The sequence below is a fragment of the Aethalodelphis obliquidens genome, unplaced genomic scaffold, assembly GCF_003676395.1.
Source record: "Aethalodelphis obliquidens isolate GAN/ISIS:26980383/991018 unplaced genomic scaffold, ASM367639v1 scaffold10, whole genome shotgun sequence".
In the NCBI taxonomy this organism is placed as follows: domain Eukaryota; kingdom Metazoa; phylum Chordata; class Mammalia; order Artiodactyla; family Delphinidae; genus Aethalodelphis; species Aethalodelphis obliquidens.
In genome coordinates this window covers 12,136,140-12,152,159 of record NW_020837954.1, presented here as the reverse complement: position 1 = coordinate 12,152,159, position 16,020 = coordinate 12,136,140, and the positions used below count along the sequence as shown (strand labels likewise).

The following is a 16,020-nucleotide window of genomic DNA, read 5'->3' as shown; positions in this document are numbered from 1 at the left end:
AATTAAGGAAATGAAGGGGTGTTACTACCAAAGCCTTCAGAATTGGCACCTAAAATATATTGCACATCTGTTTTGGTGCTATGTTCTTAAGTTACATCTTAATTTACATAGTAAACAGCAGAGACAGGCGGAGGACTTTTAAAACACAAAAACTACTCGGGGAGCTTGTCTAAGAGTCACTAGGCTTACAAAAGCGCACGCAGGAATTATCTTCCCTGACTTTCTCGGGCTCCTCCTCTGGATGCTTGCACAGGAAACCAAAGCGGGGTAATGTCACGGGTGATCTCACGCTGGCATGACGTCAAGAACCCTTGACGTCAGAAGGCGGTTGCCACGGGGACCATTCGCCACCGACGGCAAAGTCGTGAAACCCATCACCACGCTCAGTCTCTGTGTCGGCCTCTACAGAGTCTAAGCTGCTAAAGAATCTTTAACCTTAAGGGGGCCTCAGGGAGAGAGGAGTGGTGCCGCTGCCGCCGAGAGCCCCACCTCCGCGGTTCCGGGTCCTGGGTACCGGGCCCCGGCCTGTGGCGGCGAGCGGCGGCCGCGGCGGCGGCGAAGGCGGTCGACCCGCCTGGGTCTCCTTTGCTCCGTGCAGGGCTGGGAGAGGGGAGCCGCCATATTGGAGCCGGAGCCGAAGGTGCTTTGCAGCCGCCGCGCGAGGCGGGTGGAGGTGGCGGCACTGGCCTGGATCTGGGAGGAGTCGGCCGCGCCGGGGCCCGCAAGGCTGGGGAGTGAATGAGCCGCTCACGCTAGTCTCCCCCCGCCCATTCCCTCCACTTTCCGCCGCCGGGACCGGGCCGGGAGGGGGCCGGAGTCGGCCGTGGCGGAGGCAGGATGTTCTCCAAGAAGCCGCACGGAGACGTGAAGAAGTCTACCCAGAAGGTGCTGGACACCAAGAAGGACGCGCTGACCCGCCTCAAGCACCTGCGCATTGTCATCGGTGAGGGGCGAGGGGTGGTGGCGCCTGGAGGCCTGGGTTGTCCGGCCTTCCCTCTCCTGGGAGCCCCTGGGGACTCTCCCTCCGCCCTGGCGCGATGCGGTAGTAGAGGGCGAGGCGTCGCCTCTGCAGAGACGCGGGAGGGCGGATAATTTGGGGAGGGGAACCCTTGGCAGTTGGCAAGCACTAGTCACACCAACACGGGGTTTTCTCATTTTGAGTTAATAACCCGAACTCTTTTTTAAAAACACTTATTACTCTAAAGACTTAGATTATTTTTAGTCTTTCGGGAGACTTGGTGTTGCGGATAATGGTGTTTATAGGATATGTTTGTCAGATGACTACCGCCATCCCCACCCAAGTGAAATGAAAAAAAAAAAATCTCAGACAATATAAGCCTTAATCTTTCAAGTTTTTTGGCTAAGGAGAGCAAAGAGGAAGCAGTTATACCTCTTTGGGAAATGGGTGGCTCCCAAAAAGCTTGTGGGAAAGAGACCCGCCCTTGTTAATGCACCTTGTTCATAATTACTATCATTTAGAGGTGGAACTATTATTAATTATAGAAAACAAGGTAGTTTATAGCTTCCTTTGCTTTTCGAGAATTATATAGAATTCTATTTTTAATTAAAATTTTCTTACCGTCTGTTGCCCTCTGTTTTGCTGGCCGACCAAACTGCTCTTTGAGTTGTGGATATGGTGTTAAAGGAATTTTTGGGACGCTTGGTCATTTCTCGGGCTGGTAAGGGCTGTAATAATACTTATGGAACAACTGGTCCAATACTTGGATCTTTTTAGATGAAATCTGAGGTGAAGAGGAAAGTTAGTTTGCCTTTGTTGATGCAGAGAGTTAATGGCAGAACTGACTTTAGAACCCAGATGCCTGAATCCTAGTTGAGAGTTTATCATCTCAGGCTCTCTTCCTAAAGAATGTTCGTTTCGAAAAATGACGTTTATTCAGTGACATGTCTTTTATTTGAGGTGCATGTTTCTCTACTATATGGTTTACTCATACCAACAGGATAACACCAATACCTAACATTTGTATGGTACTTTACTGTTTACAGAATGACTTCACATAAATTATAATTAATCCTCACAATAACTCTAGAGTTAGTTAAATTATTATCCTCCATTTTTTACAAATGAGAAAGTTGAAGTTTGGGAATGTTAAGTGGTCATCCCGCTACTAGGAGGCAGAGCCAGAACTGGAACCCAGATTTCATGTCTCCAGTTTGATTTTTACTCTTTCTACATTGATGGCAGCAAATCTATATCACAAGTAAATTGTGTTTATTCCTGTGGAATAGTAAGAAAGCAGTTAAATCCAGTTTAGCAATGTAAAAAGATTTTTTTCAAGAAAATATAAATCTTCTAAATATAGTTGAGGTTGTCATCTTTTTATTTAAATTCTACTTGAGAGTTAAGCTGTTGAAGAAAAATTTGGCTAGGGGACTGAGACAGGGAAAGTTAATGTGTGGATGTAGGAGATTTATCACAGATAATGGCAGTTTGAAATTGAAGACTTAATGGAATTTGATACCTACTTGGGACAAACTGTAGGCTGGGTAATGGCAGAGCTATAAAGTTGAGTTCCAATAGAGTATTGACATTTCCTAAATTAACTGCCACAGTTCTTTAGTTATGGAATGGTTAAGAAATAGTTCATATATACTTCTTTCGCATAGAAGTTTTTTTTCCACCCTGGAGACGTGGTCTAAATTAAGAGGTCATACATATCAGATATTTTGTAGTGCCTAGATTTCTCAGTTTGAAAACAAAACAATAGTTTTTTTTTTAAAAAACCCTTTGCTTTTTAGAAATTTATTTTATTTATTTTTAGATGGAGCATATACTGTACATAAACATTTAAAATATCCTTATGAACCTTCAAATGGAGGACTTTGTGCTTTCAGATACTCCCTGCCCCGTGAGTGGAGGAGGTCCATACGGAGAGATTACTGCACTCATTTTAGAACAGTAATTCTCAACCAGGGACAGTTTTGCTCCCCTGGGGACAGTGAGAATGTCTGGAGACACTTTCGGTTTTCACCATTGGAGAGAGGTGCTACTGGCATCTAGTGGGTAGCAGGTATGCTGCTAAACATCTTGAAACGCACAGGATAATCCCTCACAACAATATTCTAGCTTCAGATGTCAATGGTGCTGAGGTAAACCTTGTCAAACTATAGAACAAAAACAGTTGGACCTCCAAATCCTGCACTTGGTTCGAACATATTAATTAATTGAATAAAATATTCTGTATCTTTAAGTGGTTACAGTTACTTTGTTTGAAATATGATTAATGTGATTCCTAAGAAAATGAGTGGGAGAGAGTAGAATGGCAAAGACTGAAAGGTGTCTTAGAGTTCTCCCATTTTGCAGATGGGAGAGCCGCTTCAGATCCTTTTTGCAAGTTAAGTGCAGGTTTTACATAAAGTAAACTCTGTGAGGAAACTAGTTTGCAGAATAATGGGGCATCGCCAATTACACAGGATTTTGACTTTTGTTTGGTCCCATCTAAACTGTATTTTTAACCTTTATGGAACTGCCATTCACCCAGGGTATTTATAGAATTCAGTGCATCCCAATATATGAGAACGTAATTTAAATATCTGGTGTAAGCCTTTGTCCTGGCATGTGTTCCCACTAAAGGGCAATTCCAGATGAATTTATAGAACTTGGAGGATTTAGATTTAAATCTACTGTGTTTATTGATATTGCTGTGTGTTTGATTTTTAGGAACTGGAAGTTAGAATTATTAAAAAATAGAAATAAGGCCTTGTCTAGTTGCTGAAGTTTCATGTTGACCTCTCCCCCTGCCCCCACTGTTTTTTGGGTTTTTTTTTTTTTTTACAATTAATGGCCTTAAGATAATGATAGTAAGTTAGCAGGTAACTTGGTATCTAACTAAATGGCTAACATAATTCTCGGCATGAAGTGGATATTGAGTAAATGTTATTGATAATTTTCTTGTATGGCAAGGTAACAGTTCAGTCTTCTTAACTTAAAAAAAAAGATAAGTGCTTATTAGCTAATAAATATATTGATTATTGTTGGATCATTCTTTTTAGTAGCTTTATTGAGGTGTAATTGACAGAAAATAAATCACACATATTTAAAGCATATAATTGAATGCTTTTTCAAAAATTGAAGTACAGGTGATGTACAATATTATATAAGTTACAGGTATAAAATACAGTGATTCACAATTTTTAAAGGTTATACTCCATTTATAGTTATAAAATATTGGCTATATTCTCCACGTTGTACAATATATCCTTTTAGCTTATTTTATGCATAGTAGTTTGTACCTCTTAATCCCCTACCCCTATATTGTACCTCCCCCCTTCCCTGTCCCCACTGGTGACTACTAGTTTGTTCTCTATATCTGAGGCTGCTGTTTTTGTTATATTCACTGTTTTCTTGTATTTTTTAGATTCCACATATAAGTGATATCATACAGTATTTGTCTTTCTTTGACTTATTTCACTTCGTGTAATACCCTCCAAGTCCACCCATGTTGCTACAAATGGCAATATTTCATTCTTTTTTGTGGCTAAGTAGCATTCCATTGTGTATATACACCAATATCTTCTTTATCCTTTCATCCATTGATGGACACTTAGGTTGTTTCCATTGTAAATAATGCTGCTATGAACATTGGGGTAATTGAGTACATACATATACATATACATATTTTTGACATACATATACCTTGTGAAGCCATCATGACAATCAAGATTAGGAACATAGACAATCAAGAAAATAAATATATCTGTAACCTCCCAAAGTTTCCTTTTGCCCCTTTGTAATCCCTTCCTCTCACCCTTCCTTGCCTGCCATCCTACCCCTTCCCTGGGCAACCACTGATCTGCTCTCCTCTACATTAGTTTGTATTTTATATATATATGGAATTAACAGTATTTACTCTTTTTTGATTGGTTTCTTCTACTCAGCATACTTTGAAATTCCTCTATTTGTTTTGTGGTGGTGCGTCTATAGTACTTTGCTCTTATTGCTGAGTAATATTCCATTGTATGGATATGTTATAATTTGATTATCCCATTCACATGTTGATGGACATGTGGGTTTTCAGTTTTGGACTATTCCGTATAAAACTGCTGTGAGATGTACGTGTTATATAGATATATGCTTTCTTTTCTCTTGGAATAAATACTTAGGAATGGCATGGATGGATCCTATGGCAGTTGTGTGTTTCTTTTTAGAAGCTGATATACTGTTTTCTATATTTTTACCATTTTACATCCTTACAAGCATTGTGTGAGAGTTCTAGTTCCTCCACAAATGCACCAACACCACTTGGTATGGTATTTCTTTCTCTTGTCAGCCACTATAATAAGTTATGTAGTGGATATAATTAGTGTTTCCCTGATATCTAATAACATTGAGCTTCTTTTCATGTGCTTAATTTGCCATTGTATAACTTCTTTGATGAAATCAAGTTCAAATCTTTCACCTATTTTTAAATTGAGTTTTTTGCTTTCTTATTTAGTTTTGAAAATTCTGTATATATTCTGGATACAAGTACTTTATCAGATACATGATTTGCAAAGATTTTTTTTTCCCCCAGTCTTTGGATGTCTTTTAATTCTATTATTTTCTTAGAAGGAGTAGGAATTCTTAATTTTGATAAAGTCAATGTATCAAGTTTTTCTTTTATGGTTCATGCTTTTGGTGTTGTATCTGAAATCTTTGCCCAAAGTCAAGGTCACAAAAATTTTCTCCTGTGTTTTCTTCTAGAGTTTTAAAATTTTAGGATCTATATTTAGGTCTGTGATCCATCTTGAGTGAACTCTGCAAATATGGTTTGAGGTATGGATTGAAGTTTATTTTTTTGCATATGGATATCCAAATTTTCCAGCACCATTTGTTGAAAATGACTGCCCTTTCTCCACTGAATTGCCTTTGTTCTTTTTCCAAAACTCAGTTTTCTATATATGTATGGTTCTATTTTGGGACTCTGTTTTGTTCTGGTGATCTGTTTGTCTGTGTTGATGCCTGTACCACAGTGGCTTTTTTTGTTGTTGTTACCGTAACTTGATAATAAATCTTGAAATTAGATGGTGTTGTCCCTCCAACTTTGTTCTTCTTTTTCAAAGGTTTGTGTTTTTTTGGAGTGGTGGGAGGGAGCTATGCCAGGTCCTTTACCTTCCTGTATGGGTTTTAAAATTAGCTTGTCAGTTTCTCATAAATAAATAAACAAACAAACAAATTCTTGCTGGGGTTTTGATCGGGATTGTGATGAATTTGTAGGTCACTTTGGGAAAAATTGACAATGTTGAATTCTCTGACTCATGAACAAGGTATGTTTCTTCATTTTATATAGGGCTTCTTTAATTTCTCTAGCAGCATTTTATACTTTTTAATCTACAGGTCTTACACATCTTTTGTCACTTATCCCTAAATATTTTCTACTTTTGATACCATTGTAAATGATATCTTCATGACCATTTTTAAAAAAAATTTATTTTATTTATTTTATTTTTGGCTGCGTTGGGTTTTTGTTGCTGCACGCGGGCTTTTCTCTAGTTGTGGTGAGCGGGGGCCACTCTTCCTTGTGGTACGTGGGCATCTCATTGAGGTGGCCTCTCTTGTTGCCGAGTACAGACTCTAGATGCGTGGGCTCAGTACTTGTGGCTTGCGGGCTCTAGAACTCAGGCTCAGTAGTTGTGGCGCATGGGCTTAATTGCTCTGCGGCATGTGGGATCTTCCCAGACCAGGGATCGAATCCGTGTGCCCCGCACTTGCAGGCAGACTCTTAACCACTGCACCACCGGGGAAGCCCCTTCATGACTATTTCTGATTGCTAGTAAAAGGAAATGCAGTTGATTTTCGTATATTGAGCTTGTATCCTGAAACCTTGCTAAACGCACTTATTAGTATTTTATAGATTTCATGGGATTTTTTGTTTTTTACATACATGATCTCATTGTCTGTGAATAAAGATGGTCTTGCTTCTTTTTAACCTGGATGCCTTTATATCTTTTTCTTGTCTTGAACTTATTGGAATCTCTAGCACAGTGTAGAATAGAAGTGGTGAGAGTGGACATCCTTGTCTTTTTCTTGATCTTAAGGGTAAAGTGATCAGTTTTTTACCATACAATATGATGTTAATTGTAGGTTTTTATAGATGCCCTTTGTCATGTTGAGAAAGTTTTATTCTCTTTCTAGTTTGCTGAGAGTTTTCATCAAGAATAGATATTAGATACGTCAAATGCTTTTTCTGTTTCTATTGAGGTTAACAGGTTTTTAAATTTTTTTTCATTCTGTTAATGTGATAAATTATAGTCATGGATTTTCAAGTGTTAAATCAACTCTGCAATCCTCTGCAAACCTAAGTTGATTGTGATATGTCATTTTTATATATTGTTGGATTTGATACTCTAAAACATTTGTAATTTTGTAATTATGTTTATGAGGGATATTGGTCTGTACTTTTCTTGTAATGTTTTTGCTTTTTTATAACAGGTAATGTTAGCCTCATAATATTAATTGAGAAGCATTCCTTTCTTTTCAGTTTTCTGGAATTGTTCATGTAAAATTGGTATTTTTTTTCCTTAAATGTTTGGTAGAATTCACCAATGAAGCCATCTAGATATGGAGTTTTCTTTGAGGGAAGGTTTTTAACTACTTTAATAGAGGGCTGTTCAGGTTATCTGTTTCTTCTTGAGAGAACATTGGTAGTTTGTATCGTTCAAGGGATTTTCCGATTTCATATAAGTTGTCAAATTTATAGGTATAAAGTTGTTTATAATGCTCCGTTATTGTCCTTTGATATCTATAGAATCTGTGATGATGTCACCCCTCTTATTCCTAATTTGTCTTTCTTTCCTGATCACTCTGGCTGGAGGCTTATCTCTTTTATTGATCGTCTAGAAGGACCAGTTTGTGGCTTCATTGATTTTTCTCTGTTTTTCTGTTTTTATTTCATTGATTTTTGCTTTGGTCTTTATTATTCCCTTTTTCTGCTTAGTCTTAGTTTAATTTGCTCTTTTTGTAGCCTCTTAAAGTGTAAACTGAGGTTATTGATTTGAGACCTTTTTCTGTCTAATGTAGGCATTTGGTGATATAAATTTTCCCCTAAACAGCATCCCACAAATTATGGTATTTTGTATTTTCATTTACAGCTAGGTCCAAAATGCGTTCTAAGTCCCCTTTTGATTTCTTCTTTGATCCATACAAGTGTGTTTTTTAGCTTCAAATATTGGTGGATTATCCTGATATCTTTCTGTTATTGATTTCTAATTTGATTTCATTATAGTCAGAAAACATATGTTTTATGACTTGAATTCTTTAAAATTTATCGAAATTTGACAGTCAGTAATATGTTTTAACGTGATGGATGTTCCATATTCGCTTGAAAACAGTATATATTCTGCTTTTGGTGGGTTGAGTGTTTGAAAAATGTCAGGATAAGTTGTTTGATAGTATTGTTCAGGTCTCCTGTATCCTTGCTGAATTTGTCTCCTTGTTTTTACAAATTATTGATGGGGGGACTGAAATTTCTGACTGTAATTGGGGGGGTTTGTCTATTTCTTTTTGAGTTCTATCAGATTTTGCTTAATGTATTTTGAAGCTCTGTTATTAGGTGTCTAAACATTTAGGGTTATTATTTCCTCTTGATAAATTGAGTTCTTTAGCATTATGAAATGATATCTTTAACCTTGGTAATAGTCTTTGCTCTGGAATCTACTTTGATAGTAATATATAGACTTCTGCTTTCATTGACTAGTATATATTTTCCTGTCTTTTTAATCTATTTGTTTCTTTATATAAAGTGGATTTCTTGGTGGCAGTATATATTTGAGTCTTAATTTTTATTCTAATCTAAGAATCTCGGCCTTTGAATTGAGATGTTGGATGACTTTTTTTTCTTTGTCACTGTGCTATTCATTATATCCCCAGAACTTATTTATCTTATAACTAAAAATTTATACCTTTTCACTCTCTTCACCCATTTTCCCCACCCCTACCTCCTGCCTCAACCACCATTCTGTTCTCTGTTTCTATGAGTTTGCTGTCTTTAAATTTCACATATAAACGAGATCATACAATATTTGTCTTTCTCTGTCTTATTTCACTTAGCATGATGCCCTCAAAGTCTACCTATGCTGTAGCAAATGACAGGATTTTCTTCTTTTTTTTGACTGAATAATATTCCTTTGTATGGACATACACATGTCCATACAAATGAGTATATATCACATTTTCTTTATCCATTCATCTGTTGCCAGACACTTAGGTTGTTTCCATGTCTTGGCTGTTGTAAATAATGCTGCACTGAACATGGGAGTGCAGATATCTCTTCAAAGTAGTGGTTTCGTCTCCTTTGGGTATATACCCAGAAGTAGAATTGCTGGATCATGTGGTAGTTCTATTGTTAATTTTTTTAAAAAAAATTATTTATTTATTTTTGGCTGTGTTGGGTCTTCAGTGCTGTGTGTGGGCTTTCTCTAGTTGCGGCAAGTGGGGGCTACTCTTCGTTGTGGTGCGTGGGCTTCTCATTGCGGTGGCTTCTCTTGTTGCGGAGCACAGGCTCTAGGCATGTGGGCTTCAGTAGTTGTGGTGTGTGGGCTCACTAGTTGTGGCTTGTGGGCTCTAGAGCGCAGGCTCAGTAGTTGTGGCATGTGGGCTTAGTTGCTCCGTGGCATGTGGGATCTCCCTGGACCAGGGATTGAACCTGTGTCCTCTGCATTGGCAGGTGGATTCTTAACCACTGCGTCACAAGGTAAGTTCCCCTTTTTTTTTTTTTAACATTTTTTTAAATTTCTTGGCCACGCCGCCTGAGGTGGGATCTTAGTTTCCCAACCAGGGATCAAACCCATGCCCCCTGCAGTGGTAGCGTGGAGTCTTAACCACTGGACTGCCAGGAAAGTCCCTCTATTGTTAACTTTTTGAGGAACCTTTATACTATTTTTCATAGTGACTGGACAAATTTACATTTCCACACAACTGATTTTTGTATGTTGATTTTGTATTGTGTAATTGTACTGAATTCATTTATTAGTCTGATAGTTTTCTAGTGGAGTCTTTAGGGTTTTCTATATTATAAGATCATGTCATGTGCAAATAGAAACAGGTATACTTCTTCCTTTCAGATTTTGGTGGCTTTTATTTTTTCTTTTTCTTGCCTCTTTGGCCAAATTGCTCTGGCTAGGACTTCCAATACTGTGTTGAATAGGAGTGATGAGAGTGGGCACCTTGCTCTTTCAGCTTTTCACCATTGAATATGATGTTAGCTGTAGGCTTGTCATATATGACCTTTATTATGTGGCAGTACATTCCCTCTATACCCAGTTTGTTGAGAGTATTTATTATGAATGTGATGTTGAGTTTTTTTAAAATGCTTTTTCTGTATCTGTTGAGATGATCATATGACTTTTAACCTTCATTTTGTTAATCTGTGAATCACATTGGTTAATTTGTGATGTTTGAACCATTCTTGCATGCCTGGAATAAATCCCGCTTAATCATGGTTATGATCCTTTTAATATATTGTTGCGTTTGGTTTGCCAGTGTTTTGTTAAGGATCTATGTTTTCCAGGTATATTGGCCTGTAACGTTCTTTTCTTTTTTTTTTTTCTTTCTCTGTAGTGATTTTGTCTGGTTATGTTATCAGGGTAATGCTAGCTTTGCAAAATGAGTTTGGAAGTACTCCCTCTGTTTCCATTATATGGAAAAGAGTTTGAGAAGGATTGGTATGAATTCTTTAAATGTTTGGCAGAATTCACCAGTGAAGCCATCTGGTTCTGGACATTTCTTTGTTAGGAGGTTTTTGATTACTGATTTAGTCTCATTACTTGTAATTGTTCATTTCAGATTCAGACCAATAACTTGCCATTTAGATCTGGATGACATACATTTAAAGTCATTATTGATTTGTTTGAGTTTGATTTAAGTTTGTGTCTGTTATCTTGCTGTTTTCTATTTGGCTTATCTTTTCTTAGTTTTCTGTTTTCCCTTTTTTTATATTAGTTGAATACATTTATGATTTTTTAAATTTGTCTTATTAGCTATAGTCTTTTATTTTAGTTGTTGTTATATGATTTATAGTATGATTTATATATCTTCAACTTCTCAGAGTCTACTTACTATTAAGTGATATTCTACCACTTCTTGTGTTGTGTAAGAACTTTACAGAGTGTACTTTAATTTCTCTTCCCAGCCTTTATACTTTTCTGGTCATACATTCACTTATATTGATACATGTTGTAAACCCTGTAATTGTTTTGTCTAAGCAAGCAGTTATCTTTTAGATACTTTTAAATAATGAGGAAAAAGATATATATTTACCCATGTGGTACCATTTTGAGCGCTCTTCATTCCTTTGCAGAGATGGATATTTCCAGCCAGCCAGCATCATTTTGTTTTTGTTGGAAGGATTTCCTTTAACATTTGTTTTGTAATGATGGTCTGCTGGTGATGGATCCCTTATGCTTTTGTTTATGTTAAAAAGTTTTTATTTTTCCTTCTTTTTTGAAAGATGTTTTGCTACGATTAGAATTCTTGGTTGATGGCTTTTTTCCTTTGTCCTTGAAAGATTTTACTCCACTGTTTTTTTGCTTGCATTGTTTCTGATAAGAAGTCTGCTGTTATCTTTTTTTTTTTTTTTTTTTCCCTCCCCGAAGAGGAAAAAAAGCAAATTTGTTGTTGTTGGTAGAAGGGCATGAAGGGAAGGGCTCTTCACCCTTCCTAACATCTTGCATGGATGGGAGGTTGGGGGCAACAGAAAAGTCAGTAGATGGGGGTGCAGGCCCCACTCTGTACAATATAGAAGAATCTGATATAGATAATTGTATAAAAGCCACTTGTCCTCGTTTGTGTCCTCTTGCTGGCTGGCCGGGCTGGGGGACTCTGGGGGACAAAGAAGCTGGGTGGTGGGCCAGGACTCAGGGACACCCCATGGTCCCCATCCTCTGGCTGTCCCCTTGCGGGGTTACTTTGGATCCTTGGTGAGGGCATAGCAGAGCTCCAGTGGTTGGGACACTTTCCAGAACTTCTCATTCAGCAGCTCCAGGGTCAGCGAGCCATTCAGTGTCATGAAAGCTCCACCCCCGGGGGTGATGTAGATGGTATACTGCTTTTCGCTGACACCCTCCAGACTGGGCAAGGCAGGCTCTTCAGAGCAGTCACCTCCTCTGGCACTCCCACCCTCCCCGCCTCCCCCATCAGGTCCTCCAGCGTCAGAGGCGCCCCCTCCAGACCCTCCTGGCTCCCCTGCCTCTTGCTGATGCCGCCGTTCGAGGGCCGTGCGCAGGGCCAAGTACTTGGAGAGATGGTCCACTGTGGCATTCCCAGTTGTCTTCACATACCTAGTTTGGCAGTATTCTCCCTTCTCCACGAGCAGAGGGTGGGGCCGGAACACGAGCTCAGTTTCTCCACCTGGCTCTGGGGGACTGGAAGCCCCAGGAGGGCTTGGTGGGGGGCAAGGTTCCTCCTCCCAGGGTCCCTCCCTGGTCACCAGAGTCTTCAGAACCGGCACCTCCACCCACCCCACCAGTGCCACCTCCCTCTGTCCCTACACTGCTCCCCCGGTGCCTCCTCTATGGGGTCGCTTGGGAGCAGGGCTTGGGGCACAGTCAGGGGCAGAGTCTGAGCTCACGTCCTCTCCACCCCCCTCTCCCTCCCCCAGTTCTCATGCCTCCTGACTTATTGTTGTGGTCTGATCTGACCCAGGCATCCGCCATCTCACATGCTGGGCCCTGTGCATGGCCTGCATGCGCAGCCCCTCCTCAGTGCTGGAGCTCAGCACCTGCTGGTTGTGCAGGTGGCTGAGGCGGATGAGCACCCTGTCTTGGTGGGCCTCATAGTCCTCCCGGCTGGGGTAGATCTTAGAGATCAGAGCATCGAAGTTGGGGTCTGGCCACAGAGACCGCTTGGATACCAGCTTCTTTCCGCAGGTAGGGCACTCCTTGTTCCCGCTGCGCAGGGCCGTGACAGTGCAATCAGAGCAGAATCGGTGGAGGCACTCCTTGGTTGTCATCGTATTCTTTAGCATGTCCAGGCAGATGGGGCACATGACCTCTGAATGCAGCGACCGAGGGGAAACTGCAATCTCTGTGCCATCCATGATGGCTTCCTGGAGGTGTCGATGAGTGGAAAGGCAGTGGGTGGGTTGGGGGGAAAGGGGTTTTAGAAACAAGTGGTCCATGAACTTGGAGTCTTGAGAAATACAGTGAGATGTCAGAATTTGGGTACCTCCCGTTGTCCACTTGAGGAAATTGGGAATTCTAAGAGTAGGAGCTTTGGAATAGGAGGATCTGAGATTTGGTGATAGGCCTAGGGATGGGCATGGCATAGATTTTCCATCTGTGGAAGACTTACTTGGTCAACAGAATTTCTTACAGTGCAGTCCTGGTACTACCTATATAAGAATCCTCTAGGATGCATGTTAAAAATGAAGATTCTAGGGTCCCATCCCATTACTGTATCGCAATGTTACAGGTAGGGGCCAGCGGGAATTCCATTTTTAATAAACTCTGAAGGTGAGTCTTACATGCACTGACCCATCATGCGGAACTGAGGAGCGGCGAAGGTAATTTCAAACTGTTTACTATCTTTCAAATGAAGATAGTAATACTTGCTCTACCTCTCTGGCACATCTGAGGGGTCCGGTGGAGCTCATACAGACTCAGTTCCCACGTTTTGCTTTCATTCTGGGCATTCGTCAGCGTCGTCATGGTGACCGGGCACAGACCCCCGCCACGAGGCCTCCGCCGCCGGGGAGGAGGAGAGGTAGGCAGTCTCCAGCCGTCTGCGCTCCCACCACCACAGCGCCTCTCCCGGTGCCCGGGCTCCCCGGCCGAGTTCACTCGGTCCGCAGCCGCTGCTTAGACAGCAGCTCCCGCCACCGCCGCCGCCATGGCCCGGGCGCTGGGGCCCTAGGTCTGCTGTAATCTTTATCTTACTCTGTATGTATGTATGTATGTATGTGTGTATATATATATATATATATATATAATTTATATATATATATAATTTATATATATATATAATTAGTTTTTTTTGGATGCTTTTAAGATTTTCTCTTCATCATTGGTTTTGAGCAGTTTGATTATGATGTGCCATGGTGCAGTTTTCTCAATATTTCTTGCCATGGGGTTCATCAAGATTCTTAGATTTGTGGGTTTAGAGTTTTCATAAAGTTTGGAAAATTTTGGGACATTTCCTCCCAGTTATTTCTCCCCTCCCTACTTTTATTTATTTATTCTTTTATTTATTTCATTTATTAGTATATTAAAAAGTATTAATATCAGGTTCATATATTAGGAAGTATTATTAGTATATTGGAGGGACTCATAGCTTTTGGAAAAGAACTGATATTCTTTTCATTTTTTTAGATTCTTTCTTCTGTTTTATCTTGAGTAGTTCCTATTTCTGCTCTTCAAATTCACTAGTCTCTTCTGCTACATGCAATCTGCCATTAATCCCACTAGTTTATTTTTCATCTCAGATGTAGTTTTTATCTAGTTCATTTTGTGTGTGTGTATGTATAAAATTATATTGTCTGTATATCTTCTTAGCTTCTTGAACATGTGGAATACAAGTAAAATAACTTAATATCCTCTGCTCATTCTAACATCTCTATCTATTCTGGGTCAGTTCCATCAGTTGATTATTCTTCTCATCCTGGGTTGTTTTCTTGCCTCTTTGTATGCTGAGTAATCTTTGGATGTCTCATATTTGAATTTTACCTTCTTAGCTTCTGGATATTTTTGTATTCCTATAAATTCTTGAGCTTTTTACTGGGATGCAGTTAAATTACTTGAAAACAGTTTAATCATTTCAGGTCTTGCTTTTAGGGTTTGTTGAGTGGATCCATCTAGGGATGACTATTACCTACTGTGAGGCAATACCTTCCTGAGTATTCTATTCAGTGCCCACAGGTATGAGGGATTTTTTGTAGCCCCACTCTTGGGAACAGGTGCTGTTCCCCAGCTTATGTGAGTATCTGGTACTGTTCTCTCATATTCTCTCACATAGTACTTTTTCCTGTCTTGGGAAGTTTCCTTGCAACTATTTATGATCATACTGAAAGAGAACCCTCTCCAGTCTTCGAGGATCTCACTGTATACAGCTCTCTCCTCTTTGGTGCTCTGTCCTGTGGCCTCTAATTACCTTGGTTTCCTTGCACTATCAGCTCATTTTCTCAACTCATGGATTCCACTGGCTCTACCTGGATTCCCTTTCCTCTCACCATGGGCTGGAAACTCTTAAGACATTAAACTGGAGTAGCTGAAGGTATACCTCGTTTGTTTGCCATATGTCAGGAATGACTTTCCTTATCTGATGTTCGTACCTGCTTGAAACAGACAAACAAAAGAACAAAAAAACCCCTGAAACATAAACAACAATTTTCAAGACACTGGACATTAGATGCTGATAATAAGAGGTTCTCTTAAATGAATGAGACTGAAAATTGGCTTCATACAAAGCAACTCGGCCCCCATATTTTTACTTTTTTACATTCAGAGAAGAAATTTATGATCAGTTGATTATTGATTATATCTGAAAAATATCTAATTGTTCTCCAATCTGAATATATTAATGTTTTCAGAAAGAAAATCAGATTAAAATATCTTAGAAAAATAAAATAAAATATCTTAGAAAAAAATAACCTAGTGTTCATTAGGTATAAAAAGTAATGTATAAAAGAAACAAGTACCATATATGTTCATTAAGTAAATAACTTGAAAGTGGTGTAGATTAACTTGGAACGGATATGCCTGGAAATCTGAAAATGTGTAGGAGTCATTGTGAAGTGTAAACTGCCTATAAAAATAAACTAACTTGATATTTGAATATGTTCTTAGGATTTGATGGGCAAAGTTAGCAAGTAATCCTATATACATGTCATTAGACTCTTTATATTCTTTAATTTGTATAAACTATAGTCTTTAATTTGACTCTTACTGATTTAAAAAATTAATTTGACTTCATTGAAATGTTTTATCTTTGTGTATTTATGAAGAAGTGATTTACTGAGCAGTTTATTTACATAAACAATATTACTGATTAATTTGCTTAGTAAAACAAGCTGTTTCAAAATATTGTAAGCC

The 16,020-nt window shown here is 39.3% G+C and overlaps 1 protein-coding gene and 1 pseudogene across 8 annotated transcripts in view; one reads left to right on the top strand and one right to left on the bottom strand.

Annotated features, from left to right (window-relative positions):
* Window positions 1-389: 389 nt before the first annotated feature.
* RALGAPA1 (Ral GTPase activating protein catalytic subunit alpha 1) overlaps window positions 390-16,020 on the top strand; it is a 220,725-nt gene continuing 205,094 nt past the window's right edge. For 3 of the 8 annotated variants that reach the window (XM_027111076.1, XM_027111078.1, XM_027111079.1), the window contains exon 1: window positions 392-943. In XM_027111076.1, the coding sequence (XP_026966877.1) occupies window positions 838-943 (106 nt within the window). In that variant the 5' untranslated portion in view covers window positions 392-837. Of the gene's footprint in view, window positions 944-16,020 lie in introns of all 8 variants that reach the window. The other 5 variants (XM_027111080.1, XM_027111081.1, XM_027111074.1 and 2 more) reach the window with 3 other exon arrangements.
* On the bottom strand, window positions 11,587-13,855 carry LOC113622679 (E3 ubiquitin-protein ligase RING1-like; annotated as a pseudogene).